Genomic DNA, 27,290 nt, shown 5'->3' with positions numbered 1-27,290 from the left:
CTGCCTGCAGGCACTTGGACTTGTTTTCACCCTACCACACCGAAGCCCACAGTCTCTGCTTGCCCTCTGGAGGCATCTGGTATGTGCCAGCTCCTGGGGAGATTAAAGCCCTTGAGTGGCCCTTCTTCACCTGCAAGATGCAGTCCATGCTCTTCACTGCCACTGTGCCTTTTTACATACTAGATCCATCTGGAATGTCATCCTCACATTCCACCCCATGGTATCCTCTTAGGATAACGAGATGTTGCCCCCATGTGAGTGAGGACCTTCCCCATCTCTCCAGCCAATGATGTGCTCCACACTCTGGGCCTACATAGGACCCTGTTTATGCCTCTATTACAGTACCTAGCAGTTGGTGGAATTAATTAATGGTTCTGTCCCCATTAGACTCGAAGACATTCAGAAGCAGAACCTTTGCCTATCTTTTTACCATAGGTGATATTTAAAATATCAGCCAATCGGGACTTTACATGCAGAACTCAATTAGAATGGATGTAAGGCTGGATGCAGGTGCTGCAGGTGCCTCCACACCCCTCAGATTGCTAGGTATTAGGAGGTCAGGGGGAGGTCAGGAGGGGTGCCAGGCAGCTGGGATGGTGGGGTTGGGGCCTCAGGATAGTATACGTTTACCAATCAGTATGGCAGTGCGGCAATACTTTAACAACTGGCATGACCATTATAATCAACACTTAAGAGCTCCACATCCAGCTTCTTTATATTCCTGGGGACAGTAGCACCATGCCTCGTAGTGTTAATAATATGTTTACTGAGAAAAGAAGACATATCCTAAATTACAATTGGAATCACTATTTTCCCAACAAGAAGGAGGGGGGAATCTGAGATTTGGCTTCTATAGTGACTTTCCATTGTCCTTGCCTTCCCTGAATCCATTTCCTCCTTCATCTGATAACAGAGATTGGTTAACAAGATCCAGGTTGGTCCAGTAAGACTGAATTCTGGGACTTCTGCTGGAACACCCCCAACCCTTCTGGCCCCTCTAGCCACCCGTTGCCCTTATTTGAAGCTCCTGACAGCTGTCTTGCCCCTGTGAGAGGGAGCCTGTTGAGCAGGAAGCCTGCACATGGCAGTAGAACAAAGATACAGGGAGTGGAGTCTGGTTCCTACTGCCTGATTTATAGTCCTCACTGCAGCCCTGCCTGAGGATCCACCTTGCACCTTTCATTTAAATGACCCAATACCTGCCTGCTCTGGCTTATGATATTCTATATTCTGACTTGGGTTTTGGGGATTTTTTTGCCTTTGCAATTACAAGTCTAACCTAACTCAGCTAAAAGGATAAACTTCCAATAGGGAAAACACAAAGTTTTTTTATATGTGAAGTAACTAAAGTTTTTACAACCTATGACATTTTGGTATTTTATTTTGGCAACTCACCTTTCACCAAGTAAGACATCTGATAGATTTATAAATGAGGGGAAGTCCAGCATGTTCATGGCAGGATAGGCATGGATGGGAATAAGCAAAGTGTCATCTCCCTAAAATTAATGGGGGAAAAAGGCAAGTTTGCCATATTGAAGACCACAATTTTCAAAGATGAACTTGTACATGCTTTATTTCTTGTTTTCTATCATTAAAAACACACTTTCTTATGGAACTTGAGTGCTTAAGCACAACATAGAAATACTGAGTTTTCCTAGCTATAAACAAAGTGTAGGTCATTTCATTAAAATGACATTCACTATAACCCGGGAAAACTAAAGATAATGATGCCCACGCATAGATATGAAGACAGTAACCTATCTGCTTCCATTTCAGAAAATCACAGGGAAACACAATCTGTGGTGGCCTGAGAGGAAGCAACCATCACAGAATCAGCTGATCCAGACAGTGCTGAATAGCAAACAATGAACTGGTAAGAGGGTGTGGAGGCCTGCTCCTACTCCAACCTGGAACAAGACCTTTACCCTTGCCAGGCCTTGTTCCTTCTTTTGCAAAATGGGAATAATTCTGCCTTTTCTTGAAAGTGTTTTTAAGAAATGAAGCAAATGACAGGCTTAAAGGGTTAAACATTTTGTATAAAGGGGAAGTATTTTTTAGCACTACTCTTAAGTTCCAGAGAGGTGCCCTGGTACTCTGTACAATGCCTGTCCTGGGGATTTTTCTTCTTGGTGCAAAATATTCCTTCTGAAAGCAATATTCTAGCTATGTTTTTAGTTTAAGGTTTTTTTCCTTTTTAAAGATTGAAACTCCTTGGTTACTAAAGCTTACTCTTCCAATTTAGTTTTGAAAAATTAAGTTTAGCTAAACTTAAGGCTTCTTAACTTGCAAGAGTTGGGTGTGGGATATAGAGCGAAGGGAAGTATGGAGGTGACAATTTTAAGAGATGGATTGACAGCACATGGAGCTGGCTCTGCCTGGGGTCCAAAGGATGAATTAGGTGACCTGGAAGAGGCTCGGAGGAACTCAGCACAGCCATGTGGGGTCAGGCTGCACAGGCTCCCATCTCCCTGCAGACTGCCTGGGCTGCCTCTGAGGACATGCCCATTCCACGCCACACACTCATGTGTTTATAATCACAGCTCAGGGTTGTTGCTAATTTTTTAACCTACCACTTAAAGGAGTATGTGTAAGTTATTTGAAAGAGTTTTCATCAACTCCCAGGAGACTACATGATTAATGAGATTTTTAGGCCAGGGCAGGAAGGAAACATACAGCAGACAGTGTCTCATGGCTCTGTCCTGGATCTCGGCAGCCTAACGCTTTCCCAGCTGGGGCTCCTGTCACTGGACTCCATGACACTCACACTAGCTGCCCAAGGAATGTCAGGCACTAGGCTGAGAAATTTCACACTTGTCCTTCCAGCTCTCTTCTTCCCTTCTACCCTCCTGCCCCCAAGGGGAAAAAAAACAATTTTAAGAAACCTACTTTACAGTGAACACGGATGCAATCATAATAGTATCGCCACTCATCTGGAGAAAATGTAATGGTGACTGTGAGAGACAAGCCAGGGACAAGGCAGTGTTCCTAGAAGACAAGTGGGCTTTTTGTCAGGACAAGCCCCAGAGCATGCAGAGAGCAGGACTGGTGACAACATACTACATGCCCACCCCAAGCAGACCCAAACCACAGAAAGCCACAACCCAGCAAAGACCACTGCAAGGAAACAGTCAGCCAAACAACACTTACCTTTTTCACATACTGGATCTGAAAGTATTTGGTTTGTGGGGATAAAATGTGAACATTTATCTCTTCATTGGAAACATTGATCAGATGCTGGAGAGAAAAAGAAGCATTCAGTGTGAACACTGATTTGTCTATTTGCATATTCATCTGTTATTTACACCTCATCTTGTTCCTAAAGGGATCTGAGGAGATGGAATGTATTTTAAGTTTTTAAAATTCGAAATCCATCCTACACCACGTAAAGAATAATAAACACACCCAACACCATTTAAAGAATAAGAAAATATGTTCATGTGCCTTCTGCCTGGCTTAGGGACTTTACCAGAACCTCAGCCCCTAAGGTCTCCTAGACATGCATCGTCTTCCATGCCCTCCTCTTCTTCCCTGTCCTGGCCCATTACTGCACCCTTCTGGGAAACTTGGTTTGGTCCTGGGATTCAGGTGAGCAAGAAGCCAGCCGGCCACCAACCTGCATGGTTTCTCTAGTTACATGCCACTGGTCCTGGGCCTGGCAACACTTAGGCAGTCAAAAAAACAGGAAAAAAGACAGTGGCTAGAACAGCTTCCAATCTTTCCCTGGGGCAAATGAAAAAGCACTCAAGGGCAGGAGCCCTCTGATGTTATCCAGAAGGCAAGACAGCCTGCTGGATAAATGTCTGGATCTCTGAATAAAGGTGTTTCTCTCTTCTCTGCTTGAAAGGAGACCAAGAACTGTGGGAGTCTGGGCTTCGCCTGGGCCAGGGGAAAATCAGGAGGTCTTTGGTTTCCCAAGTCTAGGCCAGAGGTTGGGCCTGTCACGAGTTCATTGCCCAAGGCCTCATGTTCATTGAAGCCCTAATTAAACTACAGACATTTACTGATGAGGTTATACTGGTGTGATTTGTATTTGTTAAAGTTCTCATTTGTCACCTGTGAACATTCCTTAAGTACTACAATTTTTGTGACCCTATTTTGGCATATCTTCTCTTTTTTAAATATGCTAAAAGCCTAAAAATACCCAAAAGTTGCCCAGGCCATTCTCAACCTCCTAAGGTCCCTACATAGGGCCAGCCTTGGTAAAGGTGTGGCTCCTGAGAGGTCCTACCCATGAGAGCATTCCTTCCTAGAGAGACTAGGAAGGTAGGTGTGCTGGGACCCAGATGCCTGTAGCCTGTATCCTTCATACTCAAAGCCCTGGGGTGGTGGCATCTGCCTGGGGGTGGGGAGGCAGCCCCAAGGCCTGGAAGCCTTAACCAACTCTGTCCCCATGCCTGTCATGGAAGGACGACTGTGAAAACTTTGAGCTGGCATCCAGGAAGGACTAGGAGCAGAAGTGGCTCTATTTTCTGTAACTTACTTAAAAAAAAAAAAAAACTTCAGTAAGGACAGTGCAACAAACAAGGGTGTATGAACTGGCTTTAATGTGTATCCCAGGGTTGGTTAACCTTAGAAGGAACTAGCAATCCACACTCTAGGAGACCTTCATGCACACAGATGTATCCCAGCCCACACTCCAACTGTAGCTACAAGCGCTCCAGTTATACTCACCTGCCCTGGCACTAGAGAGTCTTCTATTTTTAGTCTCAGGGATGTCTGGGACTCACTAAAAATGTCACACAGGCACTTCTACTCTTGGACAGAAGGGATATGAGAAACTAGTGACCACACCGCCCAAAAGCCTTTAGAATGATGTTCAAGGGCCCAGAACTCCCTCAGGCCCCATGTTTTACACTGCGCAAAAAGATTCTGTCAGCCAGTGGGAAGGCCAGCCAGTCTTAACTGACAGAATGCTGCTGCGTCTGCTGTCAGCAAGGCTTCCCTGCAAGGAGCTGTGCCTGAGACCTCTTGGAAATTACAGACAGGATGATTTTTTGCCTGCTTGCTAAGAAGTGTTTATATGTCTGGCAGAACTTCTTGGACCTGTTTTCATTGCGGCAAGGCTGTTGGGCAGGGGACCTATGGTTCCCACCCCCTATCAGGGTCAGATTTTCAATATCCACTGGACAATTAGAACTGACTGCAAGGGCTTAGGTCAGTTTGCAACAAGCAGCCTCATAGGCTGAAGCCAATCTGTCCTCAAAGCTGCAGGGCTGGCTCAGTTGAACCAAAAGCTGGAAGTCCTGAGACTGGAGATCCAGCCAGCACCTATGGGGAGGAGATGAGCCCGAGTGTGATTGAAAAAAATCAAGAAACATGACTTCCTCCAACCTGAGTGTGGCAGAGCAAATCTAAACATGCTTACTGTTCATTTGTAAGTGAAGGCTGTGTGTTGAAATTCCAGAGATGGTATCTATATTGTCAAGCGAGTAAAAAATTAGCAACAGGAAAATACTGAATGATTGTCTTAGAGAATAAAACAATATGGATCCTGCTCATGACAACAAAAGATACATTATTTGGCCATAGTTTCCCATATTCAACTTTAAAAGATGCTTGATCTAGAATTGTACATTTGAATCAATAAAGAAATAACAGACTCGGACAAAATTTAAATATTTAGGTAAAAGAAGTGCTGAAAGAGGAAGAAAGTATTCAGCTTTTACTTGAGATCTAAAGTGAAATGGAGACCAGTTAAGATCAAAGGGGTGGGCCACTGTTCCACATGGTAGACAGCAGTGGACTGTAAAAGCAGGCAACAGACCTCAGAGATGGGAGGGGGGAAAGGAGGCTTCTCTCACAAGGATGTTTAAACCAAATGTTGACACTTCCAGGGGATGTCTGCAAATCAATTTAACGAATTTAAAAAAACAACAAAACCTAATGAATTAAAGCAAAATTGAACAAGTTGCTCTCTACAGTTCAGAAAGCAAGGTCAGCCTACAAGAGACTTCCAAAATATACTGGGAACACTGAAGATTCTACTAGCTTTGCATTTCTCAGTTTGCAGGCTGTAATAACCCATGTTCTTTGTCCTCTTAAGGACTGTGTTGTCTGAGCCCTAGAAGGATGGAGAAGTCATTTAATACAAGCCTCTGACCATATGAAAACACAGATGTTGGGTACTGCTCACAGCACAGAGGGGTAAGTGGCAGAGCTGGGGCCAGAGCCTTGGTCTACAGCTCTGGTCCAGGGCTCTTCCACTACATCTTGCTGTCTTGGAGCTCAGCATGTCTTAGAACCCAAATCGCATTTCCTGTATTTCTTTTTACACTGTGTCAGCAGGCCAGCTTAATTTTATTAAATTGTTAAAAGTAATACACTTTTTAAGGATAAAATGGCATTCCTGCCTTTCCATTTGTAACAAAAACTGGGAAAGATTAATAATCATTCAGAGAAAAAAATGTCTTGAGAAGACAAGTACTTATAAAGTGTATTTTAAATTAATACTAAAAGTTTATTTGAAAGCATAACAAGGAGGGATAGAGGAAAAGATGGCGGCGTGAGTAGGGTGGTGGAAATCTCCTCCCAAAACCATATATATTTTGAAAATACAGCAAATACAACTATTCCTAAAAGAGTGACCAGAAGATACAATACACCAGTCAGACTACATCTGCGAGAACCCAACAGCTCACAGAAAAGGGTAAGATACAAAGCCGTGACCCGGCAGGACCTGAGCACTCCCCCGACCTAGCTCACCAGTGGGAGAAAAAGAATTAGAGCGGTGAGGGAGTGGAACCACAGGACTGCTAAATTACCAGCCCTAATAATTTGCCCCAGGAGCAGATACACATTGCATGGTGCTCTGGATATTAGAGGAACGGAAAAGTAAAATCCAAGACTAACAATGCAAACAGGTTCCCACAGCTGGCTGCCCTGGGACAAAAGAAAAGCAGGTGCTTTAAGTCTTAAAGGGACAAGGGTTTAACAGGTGGACAAGAATCGTCCTGGCACACTCAGCCCAGAAGGCTGGGAACTTTAAGGAACTTCAGGTGCCCTAACCCTTTGGTTGGCAATGCAGCTCCGAGGTCCCTCACTGTGGTAAGATACATGCTGTTCCTTCCTCCCCAGCAGCACTGCAAGCAAACTGGCTGACCCGTCACTGCTGTACAACAACCAGGGAGCAGCCCTGCCTACAGCAACCACACAGCTTAACACAAAGGCTTCTCTCTGCACATGGCTAATCGGCCCAGACCTTGAGGCTGCTCCCTGCACGCGGTTGACTGACACAGACAGTGGACGTGGGTGCAGAGTCTGGGAGGCATGAAGGGGATCTGTTCTCACGGCAGAACAGATGCTGCTCAGCTGCAAGCCCAGCCAGTGCCCTAGGCCATGCAGAGGGCCACCCCACCCATGGCAGCTCACAGGATTAACCCAGATAATGCTCCCTGTGCACGGCTGACCGGTACAGACAGTGGAGACAGGCACAGAGTCCAGGAGGCACGAAGGAGCTTTGTTATCATGGCAGACCATACGTCACTCACCTGTGACCCCCGCCAATGCCCTAGACCATCTCGAGGGCTGCCCTGCCCATGGCAGCTTAGGGGATTAACCCAGAGGCTGCTCCTGTGCGCAGTTGACTGGCACAGAGAGCGGAGACCAGGAGGCATAAAGGGGCTCTGTTCTAATGGTAAAAAATATGCTGCTGGTCTTCAAATCCCGCCAGTGTCCTAGGCGATCCTGAGGGCCTCCCCGCCCAAGGCAGCTTAGGGGATTAACCCAGAGACTGCTGTGAGCAGTTGACTGGCACAGACAGAGGAGACAGGTACAGAGACCAGGAGGCACGAAGGGGCCTTGTCCTTGAAGCAGATACATACACTGCTGGCCTGCAACCCCCATCAGTGCCCTAGGCCATCCCAAGGGCCGCTTCACCCATGGCAGCCTAGGGTATTAAACCAGAGGTTGATCCCTGAGTGCGGGTAACCAGCACAGAGAGCAGTGACAGGCAAGGTGACCGGGAAGCAGGAAGGGACTTTGTTCTCCCAGCTGACACATGTGCTACTCACTGGTGATCACTCCCACTGCCATGAAAAGGCAAAAAAACCTTGTTCAATCCAAAATTCCTCAAACCCCAGAAAGAGGGCTTGGTGAGACTCAAATCACCAATTTTCTTGAAAAAGAATTCAAAATAAAAGTCATAAGCATGTTGATGGAGCTACAGAGAAATATTCAAGAGCTAGGGGATGAATTCAGGAGGGAAATAATAGAAATGAAACAAAAATTGGAAGGATTTAAGAGCAGACTAGATGAGGTGGAAGAGACTGTTAATGGAATAGAAATCAGAGAACAGGAACACAGAGAACTTGAGACAGAGAGACAAAAAAGGATCTCTAGGAGTGAAAGAATATTAAGAGTACTGTGTGAACAATCCAAATGGAACAATCTCCACATTATAGGGGTAACAGAAGAAGAGGAGAGAAAAAGGGATAGAAAGTGTCTTTGAGAAATAATTGCTGAAAATTTCCCCAATCTGGGAAAGGAAATAGTTTCTCAGGCCATGGAAGTCCACAGATTTCCCAACACAAGGGACCCAAGGATGACAACACCAAGACATATATACAATAATTAAAATGGCAAATATCAAAGGCAAGGACAGAGTATTAAAACCACCCAGAGAGAGAAAAAAGATCACCTACAAAGGAAAACCCACCAGGCTATCATCAGACTTTCTCAGCAGAAACCATTCAGGCCAGAAGGGAATAGCAAGACATATTCAAGGCAATGAAACAAAAGGCCTTGATCCAAGAATACTGTATCCAGCAAGATTATCATTTAAATTTGAAGGAGGGATTAAACAGTTCCCAGATAAGCAAAAGTTGAGGGAATTTAACTCCCACTAACCATAAATAGAGTGTATTTTAAAGGGGCTGCTCTAGATGGAAGAATGCCTTAGACTAAATAGCTGCCACCAGAGAAAATAAAATCACAGCAAAGGATGTAGACCAACCAAACACTCACTAAAGACAAAAAATAAAATCAGCTATCCATAAAGTCAGTCAAAGGAAACACAAAGAGTACAGAATAAAACAACCAACATACAAAGAGGAAGAAAAAGAAGGAGGAAAAATAAAGAATCATCAGACTGTGTTCATAATAGCATAATAAGCGAGTTCAGTTAGATGGTTAGATAGTAAAGAAGCTGCCCTTGAACCTTTGGTAAACATGAATCCAAAGCCTGCGATGGCAATAAGTACATACCTATCGATAATCACCCTAAATGTAAATGGACTGAATGCACCAATCAAAAGACACAGAGTTATAGAATAGATAAAAAAGAAAGACCCATCTATATGCTGCTTACAAGACACTCACTTCAAACCCAAAGACATACACAGACTAAAAGTCAAGGGATGGAAAAAGGTATTTCATGCAAACAATAGGGAGAGACACGCAGGAGTTGCAGTACTTGTATCAGACGAAATAGACTTCAAAACAAAGAAAGTCACAAGAGACAAAGAAGGACATTACATAATGATAAAGGGGTCAGTACAACAGGAGTATAAAATGATTATAAATAACTATGCACTGCACACAGGAATACCTACATATGTGAAACAAATACTAACAGAATTAAAGGAGGAAATAGAATGCAATGCATTCATTTTAGGAGACTTCAACACACCACTAACTCTAAAGTACAGATCAATCAGACAGAAAATAAGTAAGGACACAGAGGCACTGAACAACACACTAGAACAGATGGACCTAACAGACATCTACAGAACACTCCAGCCAAAAGCAGCAGGATACACATGCTTCTCAAGTGTACATGGAACATTTTCCAGAATAGACCACATACTAGGCCACAAAAAGAGCCTCAATAAATTCAAAAACATTTAAATTGTACCAGCCAACATCTCAGACCACAAAGGTATAAAACTAGAAATAAACTGTACAGAGAAAATAAAAAGGCTCACAGAGGCTTAACAACATACTCCTAAATAATCAATGGATCAATGACCAAATTAAAACACAGATCAAGCAATATATGGAGACAAATGAAAACAGCAGCACAAAACCCCAACTTCTAGGGGAGGCAGCAATGGCAGTTCTAAGAGGAAGTGTATAGCAATCCAGGCCTATTTAAAGAAGGAAGAAAAAAATGAATAATCTAAATTCACAATTATTGAAACTGGAAAAAGAAGAGTAAATGAGGCCCAAAGTCAGAAGGAGGGACATAATAAAGATCAGAGAAGAAATAAATATAATTGAAAAGAATGAAACAATAGAAAAAAATCAATGAAACCAAGAGCTGGTTCTTTGAAAAAATAAACAAAACAGATAAACCCCTAGCCAGACTTATTAAGCAAAAAAGAGAATCTGCACACATAAACAGAAGCAGAAATGAGAATGGAAAAATCACTACAAACATCACAGAAATACAAAAAATTATAAGAGAATACTACCAAAATCTATATGCTAACAAACTGGATAACCTAGAAGAAATGCACAACTTTCTAGAAAAATACAATCTTCCAAGACCAACCAAGGAACAAACAGAAAATCTAAATAGACCAATTACCAGCAATGAAATTGAATCGGCAATCAAAAAACTACCCAATAACAAAACCGCCAGACCAGAAGGATTCACTGCTGAATTTTATCAGACATATAGAGAAGACATAATTAGTACCCATTCTCCTTAAAGTTTTCCAAAAAATGAAAGAGGAGGGAATACTTCCAAACTCATTCTATGAAGCCAGTATCAGTCTAATACCAAAACGAGGCAATGACACCACAATAAAAGAAACTTACAGACCAATGATGAACATAGATGCAAAAATACTCAGCAAAATATTAGCCAACCGAATTCAGAAATACATCAAGAGGATCATACACCATGATCCCAGGGATGCAAGGATGGTACAACATTCAAAAATCCATCAACTCATCCACCATATCAACAAAAAGAAGGACAAAAACTACATGATCATCTCCATAGATGCTGAAAAAGCATTAAACAAAATTGAACATCCATTCATGATAAAAATTCTCAACAAAATGGGTATAGAGGGCAAGTACCTCAACATAATAAAGGCCATATATAACAAACACACAGCCAACATCACACTTAACAGTGAAAAGCTGAAAGCTTGAAAGTTTCTCCTCTAAGACTGGGAACAAGACAAGGATGCCCACTCTCCCCACTGTTATTCAACATAGTACTGGAGGTCCTAACCACGGCAATCAGACAACACAAAGAAATAAAAGGCATGTAGGTTGGCATGGAAGAAGTCAAACTGTCACTACTTGCAGATGACATCATATTGTACATGATAAACCCTAAAGAATCCATTCCAGAACTACGGGAACTAGATTCTGAATTCAGCAAAATTGTAGGACACAAAATTAATACACAGAAATCTGTTGCATTCCTATACACTAAAGACGAACTAGCAGAAAGAGAAATCAGGAAAACCATTCCATTCACAACTGCATCAGAAAAAATAAAATATCTAGGAATAAACCTAACCAAGGAAGTGAAAGACCTATACTCTGAAAACTACAAGACACTCTTAAGAGAAATTAAAGAAGACACTAATAAGTGGAAATTCATCCCATGCTCTTGGGTAGGAAGAATTAATATTGTCAAAATGGGCATCCTGCCTAAAGCAATCTACAGATTCAATGCATTCCCTGTCAACATACCAACAGCATTCTTAAACGACTGGAACAAATACTTCTAAAATTCATATGGAACCACAAAAGACCCTGAAGAGACAAAGAAATCCTGAGAAGGAAGAATAAAGCAGAGGGATCTTGCTTTCCAACTTCGAGCTCTACTAAAAAGCCACAGTATTCAACATAATTTGGTACTGGCACAGACCAGTGAAAGAGAATAGGGAGCCCAGATATTAACACAAGCATATATGGTCAATTAATATACAATAACAGAGCGATGGATATACAACGGGGAAATGACAGCCTCTTCAACAGCTGGTGTTAGCAAAACTGGACAGTACATGTAAGAGAATGAAAATGGATCACTATCTAACTCCATACACAAAAGTAAACTAGAAATGGATCCAAGACCTCAATGTAAGTCATGAAACTGTAAAACTCTTAGAAGAAAACATAAGCAAGACGGAGGAGCCAAAATGGTGGCATAAGTAGGGTGGCAGAAATCTGTTGTATTTTTGAAAATACAACAAATACAACTACACCTAACAGAGACAACAGAAGACACAGTACAACAGCCAGGCTACATCTACATCTGCAAGAACTCAGAATCTCATGAAGGGGGTAAGATACAAAGCCGTGACCCAGCGGGACCCAAGCACTCCCCCCACCCCAGCTCACCAGCAGGAGGAAAGGAGTCAGAGTGGGGACAGAGAGGAAGCACAGGACTGCTAAATAACCAGCCCTAGTAATCTGCACTGGGAGCACAGACACACATTGCATGGTGTACTGGATATTAGAGAATTGGAAAAGTAAAATCTGTGAGTGGATCCCCACAGCTGGCTCCCCTGGGACAATAGAAAAGCTAGTGCTTTTTGAAAGTCTTAAAGGGACAAAGGACTTAACAGCTGGACAGAATCATCCCGGCACACCCTGCCCAACAGGCTGGGAATCCTAAGGAACTTCAGATGCCCTAACCCACTGAGTGGCAACACAGCTTTGAAGTCCCTCACAGTGATAAGTAGCTTGTCATTAATTCCTCTCGGCTGGTGCTACCCCACCACAGTGGTCATGCAGCCAGAGAGTGGCCCTGCACATAGCAACAGCCCAGAGGCTCCTCCCAGTGCGCAGCCACCCAGGCCAGACTCAGAGGCTTCCACCAGCTCACAGCTGCCTGGCACAGAGGAAGCCAGGGCAAGGCACGAAGGTGTGCCGTTCTCGCAGGAGAACACACCTGGTGTGCCTGCCACTCACCGCAGGGTTCTGGGCTACGTCGAGGGCTGCTCCACCCAAGTCAGCTAAGGGGATTAACCCAGGGGCTGCTCACGGTGTGTGGGTAACCAACACAGGAAGTGGAGAAGGGCAAGGCGACCAGCAAGCAGGAAGGGACTTTGTTCTCCCAGCTGACACATGTACCACCTGGCTACGACTATGTCTATTGCCATGAAAAGGCAGAAGAATTTGGTCCAGTTGAGAATCACCCAGACAACCCCAGAAAGAGGGACTTGGGAGATAGCTACAACCAATCTTCCTGAAAAAGAATCCAAAATAAAGGTCACAATCATGCTGATGGACCTGCAGAGAAATATGCAAGAGCTAAGGGATGAAGTCAGGAGGGAGATTAGAGAAATGAAACAATCTCTGGAAGGACTTAAGAGCAGACTGGATGTGGTGCAAGAGACTGTTAATGGAATAGAAATCACAGAATAGGAATACAGAAAAACTGAGGAAGAGAGAAATAAAAGGATCTCCCGGAATGAAAGAATATTAAGAGAACTGTGTGACCAATCCAAACAGAACAATATTCACATTATAGAGGTACCAGAAGAAGAAGAGAGAGAAAAAGGGATAGAAAGTGTCTTTGAAGAAATAATTGTTCAAAACTTCCCCAAATTGGGGGATGAAATAGTCTCTCAGATCATGGAAGCCCACAGATCTCCTAACACAAGGGACCCAAGGAGGATAACACCAAGACAGATAATAACAAATGGCAAAGATCAAAGACAAGGACAGAGTATTAAAGGCAGCCAGAGAGAGAAAGAAGGTCACCTACAAAGGAAAACCATTAGACTATCATCAGACTTCTCAACAGAAACCTTACAGGCCAGAAGAGAATGGCATGATATATGTAATGCACTGAAACAGAAGGGCCTTGAACCAAGAATACTGTATACAGCATGATTATCATTTAAATTTGAAGGAGGGATTAAACAGTTCCCAGACAAGGAAAAGTTCAGGGAATTTGCCTCCCACAAACCACCTCCACAGGGTATTTTAAAGGGACTGCTCTAGATGGAAGCACTCCTAAAGCTAAATAGATGTCACCAGAGAAAATAAAATCACAGCAAAGAAAGCAGACCAAGCAAATACTAACTAAAGGCAAAAAATAAAATCAACTATTCACAAAAGCAGTCAAAGGAAACACAAAAGAGTGCAGAATAAAACACCTAACATATAAAGAAAGGAGGAGGAGGAATAAGAACAGAGAGAAATAGAGAATCATCACACTGTGTTTATAATAGCTTAATAAGTGAGTTAAGTTAGATGGTTAGATAGTAAAGGAGGTACCCTTGAACCTTTGGTAATCACGAATCCAAAGCTTGCAATGGCAATAAGTACATATCTTTCGAAAATCACCCCAAATGTAAATGCACTGAATGCACCAAACAATAGACACAGAGTAATACAATGGATAAAAGACCAGGACCCCTATAAATGCTGCTTGCAAGAGACTCACCTCAAACCCAAAGATATATACAGACTAAAAGTGAAGGGATGGAAAAAGATATTTCATGCAAACCATAGGGAGAAAAAAGCAGGTGTTGCAGTACTTGTATCAGACAAAATAGACTTCAAAACAAAGAAAGTCACAAGAGACAAAGAAGGACATTACATAATGATAAAGGGGTCAGTCCAACAAGAGTATATAACCATTATAAATATATATGCACCCAATACAAGACCACTGACATATGTGAAACAAATACTAACAAATTAAAGGAGGAAATAGAATACAATGCATTCCTACTAGGAGACTTCAACACACCACTCACTCCAAAAGACAGATCCACAAGACAGAAAATAAGTAAGGACACAGAGGCACTGAACAACACACTAGAACAGATGGACTTAACAGACATATATAGCACTCTATACCCAACGGCAGCAGGATGCACATGCTTCTCACGTGCACATGGAATATTTTCCAGAAAAGACCACATACTGGGCCACAAAAAGAGCCTCAGTATATTAAAAAATATTGAAATTCTACCAACCAACTTCTCAGACCACAAAGGTATAAAATTAGAAACAAATTGTACCAAAAAACCCCAAAAAGGCTCACAAACACATGGAGGCTTAATAACATTCTCCTAAGTAATCAATGGATCAATGACCAAATTAAAACAGATCAAGCAATATATGGAGACAAATGAAAACAGCAGCACAATGCCCCAACTTCTGTGGGACGCAGCAAAGGCAGTTCTAAGAGGAAAGTACATAGCAATTCAGGCCTATTTAAAGAAGGAAGAACAATTCCAAATAAATAGTCTAAAGACACAATTATTGAAATTGGAAAAAGAAGAACAAATGAGGCCCAAAGTCACCAGAAGGAGGGACATGACAAAGATCAGAGAAGAAATAAATAAAATGGAGATGAATAAAATAGAAAAAAATCAATGAAAACAAGGGTTGGTTCTTTCAGAAAACAAACAAAACAGACAAACCCCTAGCCAGACTTATTAAGAGAAAAAGAGAATCTACACACATAAACAAAAGCAGAAATGAGAAAGAAAAATCATGACAGACCCCACAGAAATACAAGATCTATTAGAGAATACTATGAAAATCTACATGCTAATGAACTGGAAAACCTAGAAGAAATGGACAACTTCCTTGAAAAATACACCCTTCCAAGACTGAACAAGGAAGAAACAGAAAATCCAAACAGAACAATTACCAGCAACGAAATTGAATCGGTAATCAAAAACTACCCAAGAACAAAACTCCCAGACCAGATGGATTCACCGCTGAATTTTATCAGACATACAGAGAAGACATAACACCCATTCTCCTTAAAGTTTTCCAAAAAATGGAAGAGGAAAGAATACTTCCAAACTCATTCTATGAAGCCAGCATCACTCTAATACCAAAATGAGGCAAAGACACCACAAAAAAAGAAAACTACAGACCAATATCCCTGATGAACATAGATGCAAAAATACTCAACAAAATCTTAGCAAACCAAATTCAAAAATACATCAAGAGGATCATACACCATGACCAAGTGGGATTCATCCCAGGGATGCAAGGATGGTACAACATTCGAAAGTCCATCAACTCAGCCACCATATCAACAAAAAGAAGGACTAAAACCACACGATCATCTCCACAGACAGTGAAAAAGCATTCAACAAAATTCAACATCCATTCATGATAAAAACTCTCAACAAAATGGGTATAGAGGGCAAGTACCTCAATATAATAAAGGTCATATATGACAAACCCACAGCCAACATCATACTTAACAGTGAGAAGCTGAAAGCTTTTCCTCTAAGATTGGGAACAAGACAAGGATGCCCACTCTCCCCACTGTTATTCAGCATAGTACTGGAGGTCCTAGCCATGGTAATCAGACAAAACAAAGAAATACAAGGCATCCAGGTTGGTAAAGAACAAGTCAAACTGTCACTATTTGCAGATGACATGATATTGTACATAAAAAACCCTAAAGAATCCACTCCAAAACTACTAGAACTAATAGCTGAATTCAGCAAAGTTGCAGGATACAAATTTAATACACACAAATCTGTTGCTTTCCTATACAATAAGGTTGAACTAGGAGAAAGAGAAATCAGGAAAAGAATTGCATTCACAATTGCATCAAAAAGAATAAAATACCTAGGAATAAACCTAACCAAGGAAGTAAAAATCCTATACCCTGAAAACTACAAGACACTCTTAAGAGAAATTAAATAGGACACTAACAAATGGAAACTCATCCCATGCTCTTGGGTAGGAAGAATTAATATTGTCAAAATGGCCATCCTGCCTAAAGCAATCTACACCTTCAATGAAATTCCTATCAAAATACCAACAGCATTCTTCAATAAACTGCAACAAATAGTTCTAAAATTCATATTGAACCACAAAAGACCCCGAACAGCCAAAGCAATCCTGAGAAAGAAGAATAAAACAGTGGGGATCTTGCTTCCCAACTTCAAGCTCTACTACAAAGCCATAGTAATCAAGACAATTTGGTGCTGGCAAAAGAACAGATCCACAGACCAGTGGAACAGAATAGAGAGTCCAGATATTAACGCAAACATCTATGGTCAATTAATTTACGATAAAGGAGCCATGGACATACAATGGGGAAATGACAGCCTCTTCAACAGCTGGTGTTGGCAAAACTGGACAGCTACATGTAAGAGAATGAAACTGGATCATTGTCTAATAGGACCCCATACAAAAAATAAAAAAAAAAAAAGAAATGGATCAAAGACCTGAATGTAAGTCATGAAACCATAAAACTCTTAGAAAAAAACATAGACAAAAATCTCTTGGACATAAACATGAGCAACTTCTTCATGAACATATCTCCTTGGGCAAGGGAAACGAAAGCAAAAATAAACAAGTGGGACTATATCAAGCTGAAGAGTTTCTGTACAGCAAAGGACACCATCAATAGAACAAAAAGTCATCCTACAGTATGGGAGAATATATTCATAAATGACAGATCCGATAAAGGGTTGACATCCAAAATATACAAAGAACTTACGCACCTCAACAAACAAAAAGCAAATAACACAATAAAAAAATGGGCACAGTATTGAACAGACACTTCTCCAAAGAAGAAATCCAGATGGCCAACAGACACATGAGAAGATGCTCCACGTTGCTAATCATCAGAGAAATGCAAATTAAAACCACAATGAGATATTACCTCACACCAGTAAGGATTGCCACCATCCAAAGGACAAACAACAAAAAATGTTGGCTAGGATGTGGAGAAAGGGGAACCCTCCTCCACTGCTTGTGGGAATGTAAATTAGTTCAATCATTGTGGAATGCAATATGGAGGTTCCTCAAAAAACTAAGCAGAAATACCATTTGTCCCAGGAATTCCACTTCTAGGAATTTACCCTAAGAATGCAGCAGCCCAGTTTGAAAAAGATAGATGCACCCCTATGTTTATTGCAGCACTATTTACAATAGCTAAGTAATGGAAGCAATCTAAGTGTCCATCAGTAGATGAATGGATAAAGACGTAGTATATATACACAATGGAATATTATTCAGCCATAAGAAGAAAACAAATCCTACCATTTGCAACAACCTGGATGGAGCTAGTGGGTATTATATTCAGTGAAATATACGCCAGGTGGAGAAAGACAAGCACCAAATGATTTCACTCATTTGTGGAGTGTAAGAACAAAGAAAAAACTGAAGGAACAAAACAGCAGCAGACTCACAGAACCCACAAATGGACTAACAGTTACCAAAGGGAAAGGGACTGGGGAGGTTGGGTGGGAAAGGAGGGATAAGGGGAATGAGGCTTTATGATTAGCACATATAATGTAGGGAGGTACACAGGGAAGGTAGTGTAGCACAGAGAAGACAAGTAGTGACTCTGTAGCATCTTACTATGCTGATGGACAGTGACTATAATAGAGTATGTGGTGGTGACCTGATAATGGGAGGAATCTAGTAACCATAAAGTTGCTCATGTAATTGTATATTAATGATAAGAAAAAAAAGAAAACATGAGTAACCCAGCATTGCCCTGGAGATGAGGCAAAATAAGGTTGCCTAAAATCCTACCCTGTCTTCCAATTTTGGGGTCAGTAAAAGTCCCGAACCTCTCCAAGATCTCTATTTCCCCAGAGGTTGGTCTTCTGGCCCTGTGGGCCTCATTTCCATGATGTTGCCTCCATAAGGCATATACTGATTAACATGAATTTGGCTCCTGCTTCGGTTTTTCAGAATCACCCCCACAACAATCAAACAAAAAGCCAATAGCCACGCACCAAGTAGTCATGGGTTTAACAGATTTTACTCCAGAATCACAGGGATTTCCTGAGTCTGCTCATGCTCCCTTCGTTCCACACCTGACATCTCTGCTCCTCACATGCTTCCCTCTGCCCCCTCAAGAGACAGGGCCAGAGTAAAGCCCACCCTCCAGCGAAGTGTTAGGGACCAGCCTTCCACCCTGAGCATATAGCACAGTATTTTCCAAACACAGCAGTTCAGCTTCTAAGGAGGGGTCTTCTAACAACACCCTTTAGTGGTGCAGCTGCTCAGAGAAGGTTAGTGTCGAACCCTGGGAATATGGGGCAAAATTCAAGCAGCCCTGTAAGTTCTTTAAAATGTTTTGTCTTAAAATGCATTTTGGTAATGCATTTTACTCTACAATTGTGCTCTATAATGCATTCTCCAAAATGTGAGCGTAACATTGATACTCCAGAAAGACACCGTGTGTCGGTACTGTGGCTTCTTTTCTCCCCACTCTCGCATACTGAGGAGAAGCTGTTGGATTTAGGCCCCAATTTGGGAAGCAAGACCCTTTGGAGCCTCTAAAGGCTGCAGTAGGGCATTGGAAACTAATACTAATATTTCAGAAAAACTGAAGGAACTGTTAATTTATGAGACAAGGTTATAGAGACTAATGACCTTCTTCTGGGCTGGCAACAGCGACACCAATTATCTCACGGAAAGACTGACTATTACTTAATAAATACAGATCCCAGACAAATAAAATTTTTCTGTAGAGGGAAAAGAATTTGAAAGGTCTTGGTTTTGAAAAAACTGGGAACCATTGCTTCAAATTTTAAGGTAATTGAAACATTGATTTCAGTATGAATCCAAGTAAAATGCTTTAACACCTTTCACCAGATCTGGATCAATCTCAAGTGTTAATAAACACTTTATTGTAGTTTTAAACCTGCATTCAATCATTCCATTCTTGGCAATAGAGTAGTTTCCTGTAACAAAACCAAGATAGAAGCAGAGTTGGACTTTCCCCTGTATTTGGCAAGGATCTCAAAGTAACCACGTCAGGCTTCCGCTTAAATTTGCTGATGGAAACAGGAGGCTGACTCTCCCAAAATGTCCAAGAATGTTATTAAGATGAAATCATTTTGTACTTTTATCTTTTTCTGTTTGTTTTAATGTCTGATATAGACATTATACTGCATTTATTTGGAATTAGAGAGTTTCTGCCAAGTCACTCTCTTCCAATAAAGCGAGTTTAATATCATTAACAAGTGTTTACTTAGTGCCTTCTGTGTGTTAGGCATTGTTTTATACAAAAAACAGAGATGGCCTCTGTTCTTCAGCAGAACTGAAACTTTTACCTCCCTCCCAAAACTCTATAATCTAGGAACACTAGATTGCACACTAGTCTCCAAACATGCCACATGCCTGCTCATCCTGAACATCTCTCAATGTCTTCCTGTATTACCTGATTATCTTCTCACTTGTCACTTTGCTTTTGGACTACCTCAAATGGCTTCTCCTCTATAAGCTTTTCTTACATGATGACCAGGAAACTCAGGGTCTGAAGGTGCTCAGCATCATTAATCATTAAGAAAATGCAAATAAAACTATAGTGAATTGAATGGTGGCCTCAAAAAGATATATCTCGTCCTAATAACTGGCACCTGTGAATTGACCTTATTTGGGAAAAGGGTCATTGCAAATATAATTAAGTTAAGGACCTTGAGATGAAATCATCCTGGATTATCCAGGTAGGCCCTAAATCCAATGACAAGTGTCCTTTTAAGAGACAGAAGAGAAGACGACACAGGGAGTCAGAGGAGAAGGCCACGTGAAAATGAAGGAAGAGACTGGAATTACACAGCCACAGTCCAAGAACATCTGGACCCACCACCGGAAGCTGGAAGAGGCAAGGGAAGATTCCTCCCAAGAGCCTTTGGAGTGAGCACAGCTCTGCTGACACCTTGATAAATCAAGGGCTCTGTCCCCCAGAATAAATTTCAATTTTTTTAAGATTGTAAATTTGTGGTAAATTGTTATAGCAGCCACAGAAAAATAATAGACCACACAACCCAACAATTCCACTCCTTGGTATATATCCAAGAGAACTGAAAACATGTCCAAACAAAAACAGGTACACAATGTTCATAACAGCATCATTCATAAGGGTCCCAAAGTGGAAACCCAATTGTCCATCAACTGATGAATGGATGAACAAATACAGTACATCCATACAATGGAATAATATTCAGCCATTAAAAGGAATGAGGTACTGATACATGCTACAAGTTGGATGAGCCTGGAAACCATTATGCTAAATGAATGAAGCTAGTCACAAAAACCCACCACATAATGTATGATTCCATTTATATTAAATGTCCAGAATAGTTAGAACCATACTAATAGAAAGTATATTAGTCATTGCCTTGGTTGGGGGTAGGCTGAATGAGGAAAGTGAGGGGCTTGGAGAATGGAGAATGAATTATAAATAATGAATCATTATGAAACATAATTATTTTGGATCCTACCATTATCTGAACAGCAAACTTGCTACTAGAAAAAGTAAGTTCCAAAAGGAATTATTAACCTTGATCTTTGATGCGTTCTAAGAAATGTGTCCTTGTAGGTTGATGGGGCAAGTTCCTAACCAATTTAAATCCTAACCTTTTTCCTGCAAGGAAACACTTGGCATCTAACAGGCTCCTCTCCTAGTTTATTCTCTGTATTCACTTCGGTGCTCAACGACTCATGGAAACTGCATTCTCTGTTCACTTGGGACTGCCCGATTGAAACCCACCTTCACTTCCTGATAACTTTACCATTTGTCAGTTTCCTCCAGTGATTCTCTTCACACTGAGCAATCTAACACAATAGTTGGAATTCTCTCTTAAAATGATCCATTTTAAGACATGGCTTCAAAGAATGGGCATGATATCTAAAAGTATGAGTGGTGCCCGGGCATGGGGTCAGAGGGGGAACATCACATACAAAGCCAGATCCTCCGAGGGTCTGTGAGGAGAGCACCCACCTCTGCCCTACTCCAGCACATGCTCATAGGCAAGTCTGGCCGAGCTCTAGGGCCCAGTCAGAGAATTTTGGAGCTGTTCTGCGCAGTAAGACTTGGAAGGGATTGTGCTGAGGTGACTGATGCTGCAGAGCTGATTTAAATGTTCAGGTCCCTTTCAGCATGGGCATTAGGAATGCTGTGCCCCCAGAGCCCACCCAGGTCTGAACATCCAGGTTGATGGATGGGGGGGCTCAGGAAGGAAGGCCTGGCTCTTGGCATGGCTCTGGGATGGACTGCAGTCATGGCTCAGCTACCCCAGTCCATCTTTTCATCTGCCCCTTCTAGAACCTGTTTAGTAGAGCTGACCCCTGCCTCCCAGACCTGGTCAGAATCTCTCTGGCCAGAATGACTGATTTAGGCATGGGCATCTGACCCAAGCAGGTGAAATGAAACCTTCACTGGAGCCTCTAGAAAAAAGACACCCCTTTCCCTGGGGGTTCAGGCCTGGAGAAAGAATGCACTGATTTGGAGGAGGGCAGCCTAAGAGTCTAAGTCTGTCTTCATCACTTAGTAGCTCTGTGTCTTGAGCCAACTGCTTAAACTTTTTAAATCTGGATTTCTTCATCTATGTAATAACAGCGGTATTACAACTTCCACAAAATCAGTGTAAGGACTAAATTGAATCATGTGAGATTCAAAGCACACTTCCTAGCCCCTAAGAGTCACTCAGCAGTGACAGCTGTTTGGAAAGAGTGCAGGGAAGAGCCTTTGGCGGGGCCTGGGGGGAGTAACTTTTCCAAGGACCCTGATGCAACCTTACAATTTTTCATCTTAAAACTACCTTTCTGGCCCAATTTATTTATCCCTGCATTCCTGCTGATTATGCTGCCTCTCAGATGAATGTGTAATAAAAATGCAGAACATTCATGTCATTTCATTATTATGATAATTATTCCACTTAAAAAGTACCTACCAGAACCTGTCGGTGTTGCTTTTCTAGTTGATAGCCTTCAAAATGTAATATGCCAGGTTTTGCCTGTATGACCTTGTTATTCAGAAGGTTTGCATAAACCTCTATAAAAGCAATGTAGATAAATACATCATGAGATGAGACATAAAAGAGAATATTAAATAAAAGAAGATCCTATTAACATGGGCTCTCTTTAATTTATGATATTTTAAGCAAATGAAAAGTTTCAGACAGGATACAGATGTCAACAGGATCAATGATCTGTTTCAAATGAGCTGTACTGCTTCTTTCTATTTGTACACATCATTTAAGAGCTTTTGTCTCAATACAAATTCACATGCATAGTTTATGACCTATTAAAATAATTTGCTCTTTACATTTTGTACAGATATTTGTAATAAAACATGAACTCATAAAGAGCACAAGCCCTGGCTTTGCTGTGTATAACACTGAGATTACTTATTATGTAATGAATACCCAGTTCAAAGAATCTGAACACTGTGTTTGATTTTATTACTGTGTATTTAACTGTTATTATTTCCTCTGACTAGGATTACATGTGATATAGAGTAACCTTAAAGCTGTGAAGAGTATTGTTCTGGCCAGTAGTCTCAAACTGCTATTGTTGTAACATGAACATCTTTTTTTTTTCCAGTTTTGAGAACAAGGTTAAAACAGCCAAGCTCACTAAAGTGTCGAGGCCTACAAAACTCCCAGCCCTACGTCTTGGCAGGAGCTGAGATATATAGAGCAGGAACTGAAACCCCACCACACAACTGTGTCTGTGTCTTCAGGGCTTTATGCCAGGCATTTGTTTGTAATCCTCACTCCAACCCTAAGAGTTCGGTATTAACTCCATTTTTCAGATGAGGGAGCTGAGGGAGTTGAGACTCAACATGATTAAGCAAAGTGCCCACAGCTGGTAGTTAAAAAGTCAAGCTCAGGTCTGTCAGACTCCAACCACTGACCTGCCTTCTTCAATATGAATGCATTCCCCAACTTCTTGCAAGTGATGACCTTTCACCTTGGCTCTATCCAAGTCCTGTGAGCAATAGACATCCTTATCCTGTCCCTCAGCCCACTGTGTACTCTGAAGTGGGGAGTGCAATGTTTGGTGTTTCTGCTCCTCACCAGGTGAGCGGTCACTGTCATCAGCTTTGGGCCAAACTAAAGGGCTGGAATGGGATAAGGATGGTGTTTCAGGGGGACTGACAATTTCTGGAGGTTATTTGGTAATTTTTTAATTGTTGAAATTAATATCTGTTAATTTACTTTTTAATGCTGAAGGTTCTGTCTTTAGGGCCACAAAACAGATATAAAACAGCATTTTTCTGTTAATGTCCAGAAAGAGTCAAGAATACTAATTTGCACTTAACAAGTTCTACAGTCACAGAAGAGCCACACCAAAACACTACAGTTCCAGCACTTGTGATGGATCTTGAAAGATGAGTGGAAAGCAGCCTAGTATGATGGTGAGGGCCAGACACTGCGCTGCAACAGCCCAACACTAACTCTCTGCTTGGTTGTGCCACCTGGGGAATTCATTGACCTCTTCAAGTCTCAGTTTCCCCAACAGTAAAATGGAAATAGAATGTTGATGTTGTGTGACTTAAGAATAATGGAGGCAAAATGATTAGCCTTATATAGTAGCTATGTGATTTAACAGGCTTTCCAAGCTAAGGGATGTTGCATGCTAAAAGGTAAGAAGGTATAAAATGCACATGGTATTGAAGGAGCAGGAATAACATGATATGGCTGGATTTGGGGCCGGGGGTGGGTGGTGGTGACGGGGCAGTGAGGCACATCATGAAGATGGTGCTGGGTGGGCTGCTTCAGATTAACAGCAAAGGGAGCCAGATGCTAAGTGGAGAAATTGCAACATTTTTCTGTATGCAAATGAACCTCTGAGAGTATTCAAGCAGGATAGGGACAGGAGCCAGGCATGATTCTACAAAGGAAACTCACAGGGGTATGAAAGGTGGTCTGGAGGACCCTGTGGCTGGGAGGAGACCCCCTGCAGCAGTCCTGGAGACCTGCTGAGAATGAGCAACAGGGCACTGGGGACAGACAGGAAGAGATCTGAGGAATAGCAATAGAACTCGGTGACTAATTTACACCACAAAAATCTCTCAGTTATGCGGATGGATCTAAATAGAACCATTGTTCTTAATAAAGACTACTATGAGCCTATAAAACAATATAGATAAATCAGCACCAAAAATTCCATTATGTTTTCTGGACTTTGGATCTTCTGGGAAGGTGTGAGTTGTAAAGCATATCTGTTATCTAACCACTTACTTGATTCTAGGAGGTGATTAGGTACTTCTGTTCTTTTCTTGGGGTCCTCTACCAAGTTCTTCAAAAGGAGGGGTGATACATTATTGAATGGTTCTTTGGCATTCTTTGGTTCTTTGCTGGGGGTTTTCACTGCTGCCATTTTATCATGAAAAATGGAGTCTTCTTTTCAGAGCCAAAGGTCATTTCCTGGGAAGAAAACAGTAGCCGTGTAATCATCCATGAGAAACCACACACATTTTTTTCTCCATCCTTGACAAATGTACCTCTTGTCACTGCCTGGTTTACTGTGGTTCAGATCCTCCCTGCTCTAGTCTCTCTGCTGGCCACTCCATTCCCACACACGCCTGTCTCATTAATCTCCTTGCATCACGCATCACAACCCAATATCATGCCATTGCTCAAAATCTTTGTGTTCCTTAGTTCTCCTTAAGTGCTTTTCCCAAAATGTAGTCCTAAGATGCTTCCTTGAGCATACGAAGGGAAAAATAAAGGTTCTCAACAGTTTAATCAATTTGGAAAATATTAAACAGTTAACAGGCCTCTTCTTTCTGAGATTTCTCCAAATCAGTTTCTTAGATGTACGTAACCATGAACCCCTTTAACATTTGGAGACACTGTTTGCAGGACACTGGCATTTAGAAGCCACTTTTCTTGGCTCCTCTCTGGGTCCATGAAATGGTGAAGAAGCCATAGATGGCCTCCACAACTACTGGGGGCATTCCTGGGAGCTCTGTCCCAGGACCTAGGGTCCTGGTTCATGTCCCTTTGCCAGACTCTCCTTAACAAACTCATCTTGGGTTCCATCTTCTTCATAAAGTCTGCACTAATCCCAACACCCTTTAGAGTTCTTTAGCAATTACTGCCTCTACTATTCATTTGGCGCTAATAATTTACTGCCTTGTAATGGCACTTCACAAATCCTACATCTTTATATCTTCCACAGCCAAGTCTCTAAACTTGAGGCCTTTGTACATGCTGGGGGCTGCTCTGTGAAGGCCCCAAAAATTAAATTTAAAATCATGTGTGGCTCTTTGTGCTTGCTTTTTTTTTTTTTTTTGAAAAGGCTCATAGCTTTAGATTCATCTAAAGCCCTTAAGCAAAATATGGTGACTACACTGAAGAAGGTGCTTAATAATCACTAGTTGACAAAGGTTTCCTCTTTCTCTTCACCTCCCTTTCCCTCTTACTAGCAGCTCCTCAGCTCACTGCAGCTCCACCTCACCTGCTTCGTTCTCCTCCAACACCTGCCCCAGGTTCACTGTCCAGTCTCTCCTCCTCCTGGTCCCTCAAATTCCTTCCCTCTACTTGAGGCAGGTATGAGAGCTAAACCGTTTTCACACGCGCTCCCATTCCACTTTGCTCAGCCTCAGGGTGAACTTGTCTTTTTTTTACAACCCCTGCCGGGAAGGCCCCTCACCCTGCAAAACACCCGCTCCCCTCAGCGCACCCCCCTTACTCCGCCCCAGACCCACGCACCACCCCATACTCATTTAACCCTTTAGGCCCGACCTCTCCTCCGACCCAGGCCAGGCTGACTTGCGGCTGGACACCCGCTCGGGTTTCGGGCTGCCGTAGCAGCTCTGCGGCCGCCAAGGAGGGCCACTCCGGCTCCACGTCCGGGCCGCTCACCCTGGGGTGGTTTCCCGGCGGATTCGGCCAGCGCCCCTCCAGCTCCGGGCGTTGCCGTGACGACGCCGACGCGCTCCGGGGCCTCAGAGAGCGGACGCGACCAAATTCCCCAGGGACCTGGGGGGCGGGGAGCCGGCGGCGGAGGCTTGAGGTCGAAGGCCGTGGGTGACCTTGGGGGCGCGGAGCCGTGTATGGGGCCTGGGGGAGGACAAAGAGAGGGACTTCTGGGGTGCGAGGCCAGTTGGTTTCCAACAGGAGATTAGAAAGCGGGGAGACTCTAGAGACTGGACCCCTGTGAGCCGGAGAGCGGCGCGCCGAAAGGGGCGGAGCCTCCCGAGCCCCTTGGCCCCTCCCCCGCGCGCAGCCCTCCGTGGGCGGCCGACTTTAACAAAGTCCGTTTGACGTCTTCTATTGTGCTGTTTTCAGACGTACAGAAAGTTAGGCAGAGTAGTATGATGACCCCTCAACACCTGCAACAGTTACCAATCGTGGCCAATCTGTTCCCTCTGTGCCTTTCCCCAACCCCCTGTTTTGCTTTGAAGAAAATCCCAAACATTTCCTTAAGAAATATTTTACAGTATACCTCCAACAGATACAGACTCTTTTTAGAAACATAACCACAATGCCAGTACCTTAAGATATTTAATTTCTTAATATCTTAAAATACCCAGTATTAAATTGTCTCACAAATGTCATAAAATTATTTTTAAAGAGTTTGCCAGTTTGAATCGGAATCCGAATAAAATCCACGCATTTCAATTGATTGAT

The 27,290-nt window shown here is 42.3% G+C and overlaps 1 protein-coding gene across 3 annotated transcripts in view; it reads right to left on the bottom strand.

The window, feature by feature from the left end:
* Window positions 1-26,823, bottom strand: part of CFAP221 (cilia and flagella associated protein 221) — a 120,966-nt gene extending 94,143 nt beyond the window's left edge. For all 3 annotated transcript variants that reach the window (XM_057505694.1, XM_036886650.2, XM_057505695.1), the window contains exons 1-6: window positions 26,430-26,823; window positions 24,894-25,079; window positions 22,599-22,699; window positions 3,148-3,234; window positions 2,887-2,985; window positions 1,396-1,496 (exon numbers count right to left, since the gene is read on the bottom strand). In XM_057505694.1, the coding sequence (XP_057361677.1) occupies window positions 1,396-1,496; window positions 2,887-2,985; window positions 3,148-3,234; window positions 22,599-22,699; window positions 24,894-25,032 (527 nt within the window). In that variant the 5' untranslated portion in view covers window positions 25,033-25,079; window positions 26,430-26,823. The remainder of the gene's footprint in view (window positions 1-1,395; window positions 1,497-2,886; window positions 2,986-3,147; window positions 3,235-22,598; window positions 22,700-24,893; window positions 25,080-26,429) is intronic.
* Between the last annotated feature and the right edge of the window lie 467 nt (window positions 26,824-27,290).

Source organism: Manis pentadactyla, chromosome 8, assembly GCF_030020395.1.
Source record: "Manis pentadactyla isolate mManPen7 chromosome 8, mManPen7.hap1, whole genome shotgun sequence".
Classification (NCBI taxonomy): Eukaryota; Metazoa; Chordata; class Mammalia; order Pholidota; family Manidae; genus Manis; species Manis pentadactyla.
The sequence above is the reverse complement of the archived record's forward strand: the minus strand, read 5'-3'. Positions and strand labels throughout refer to the sequence as shown.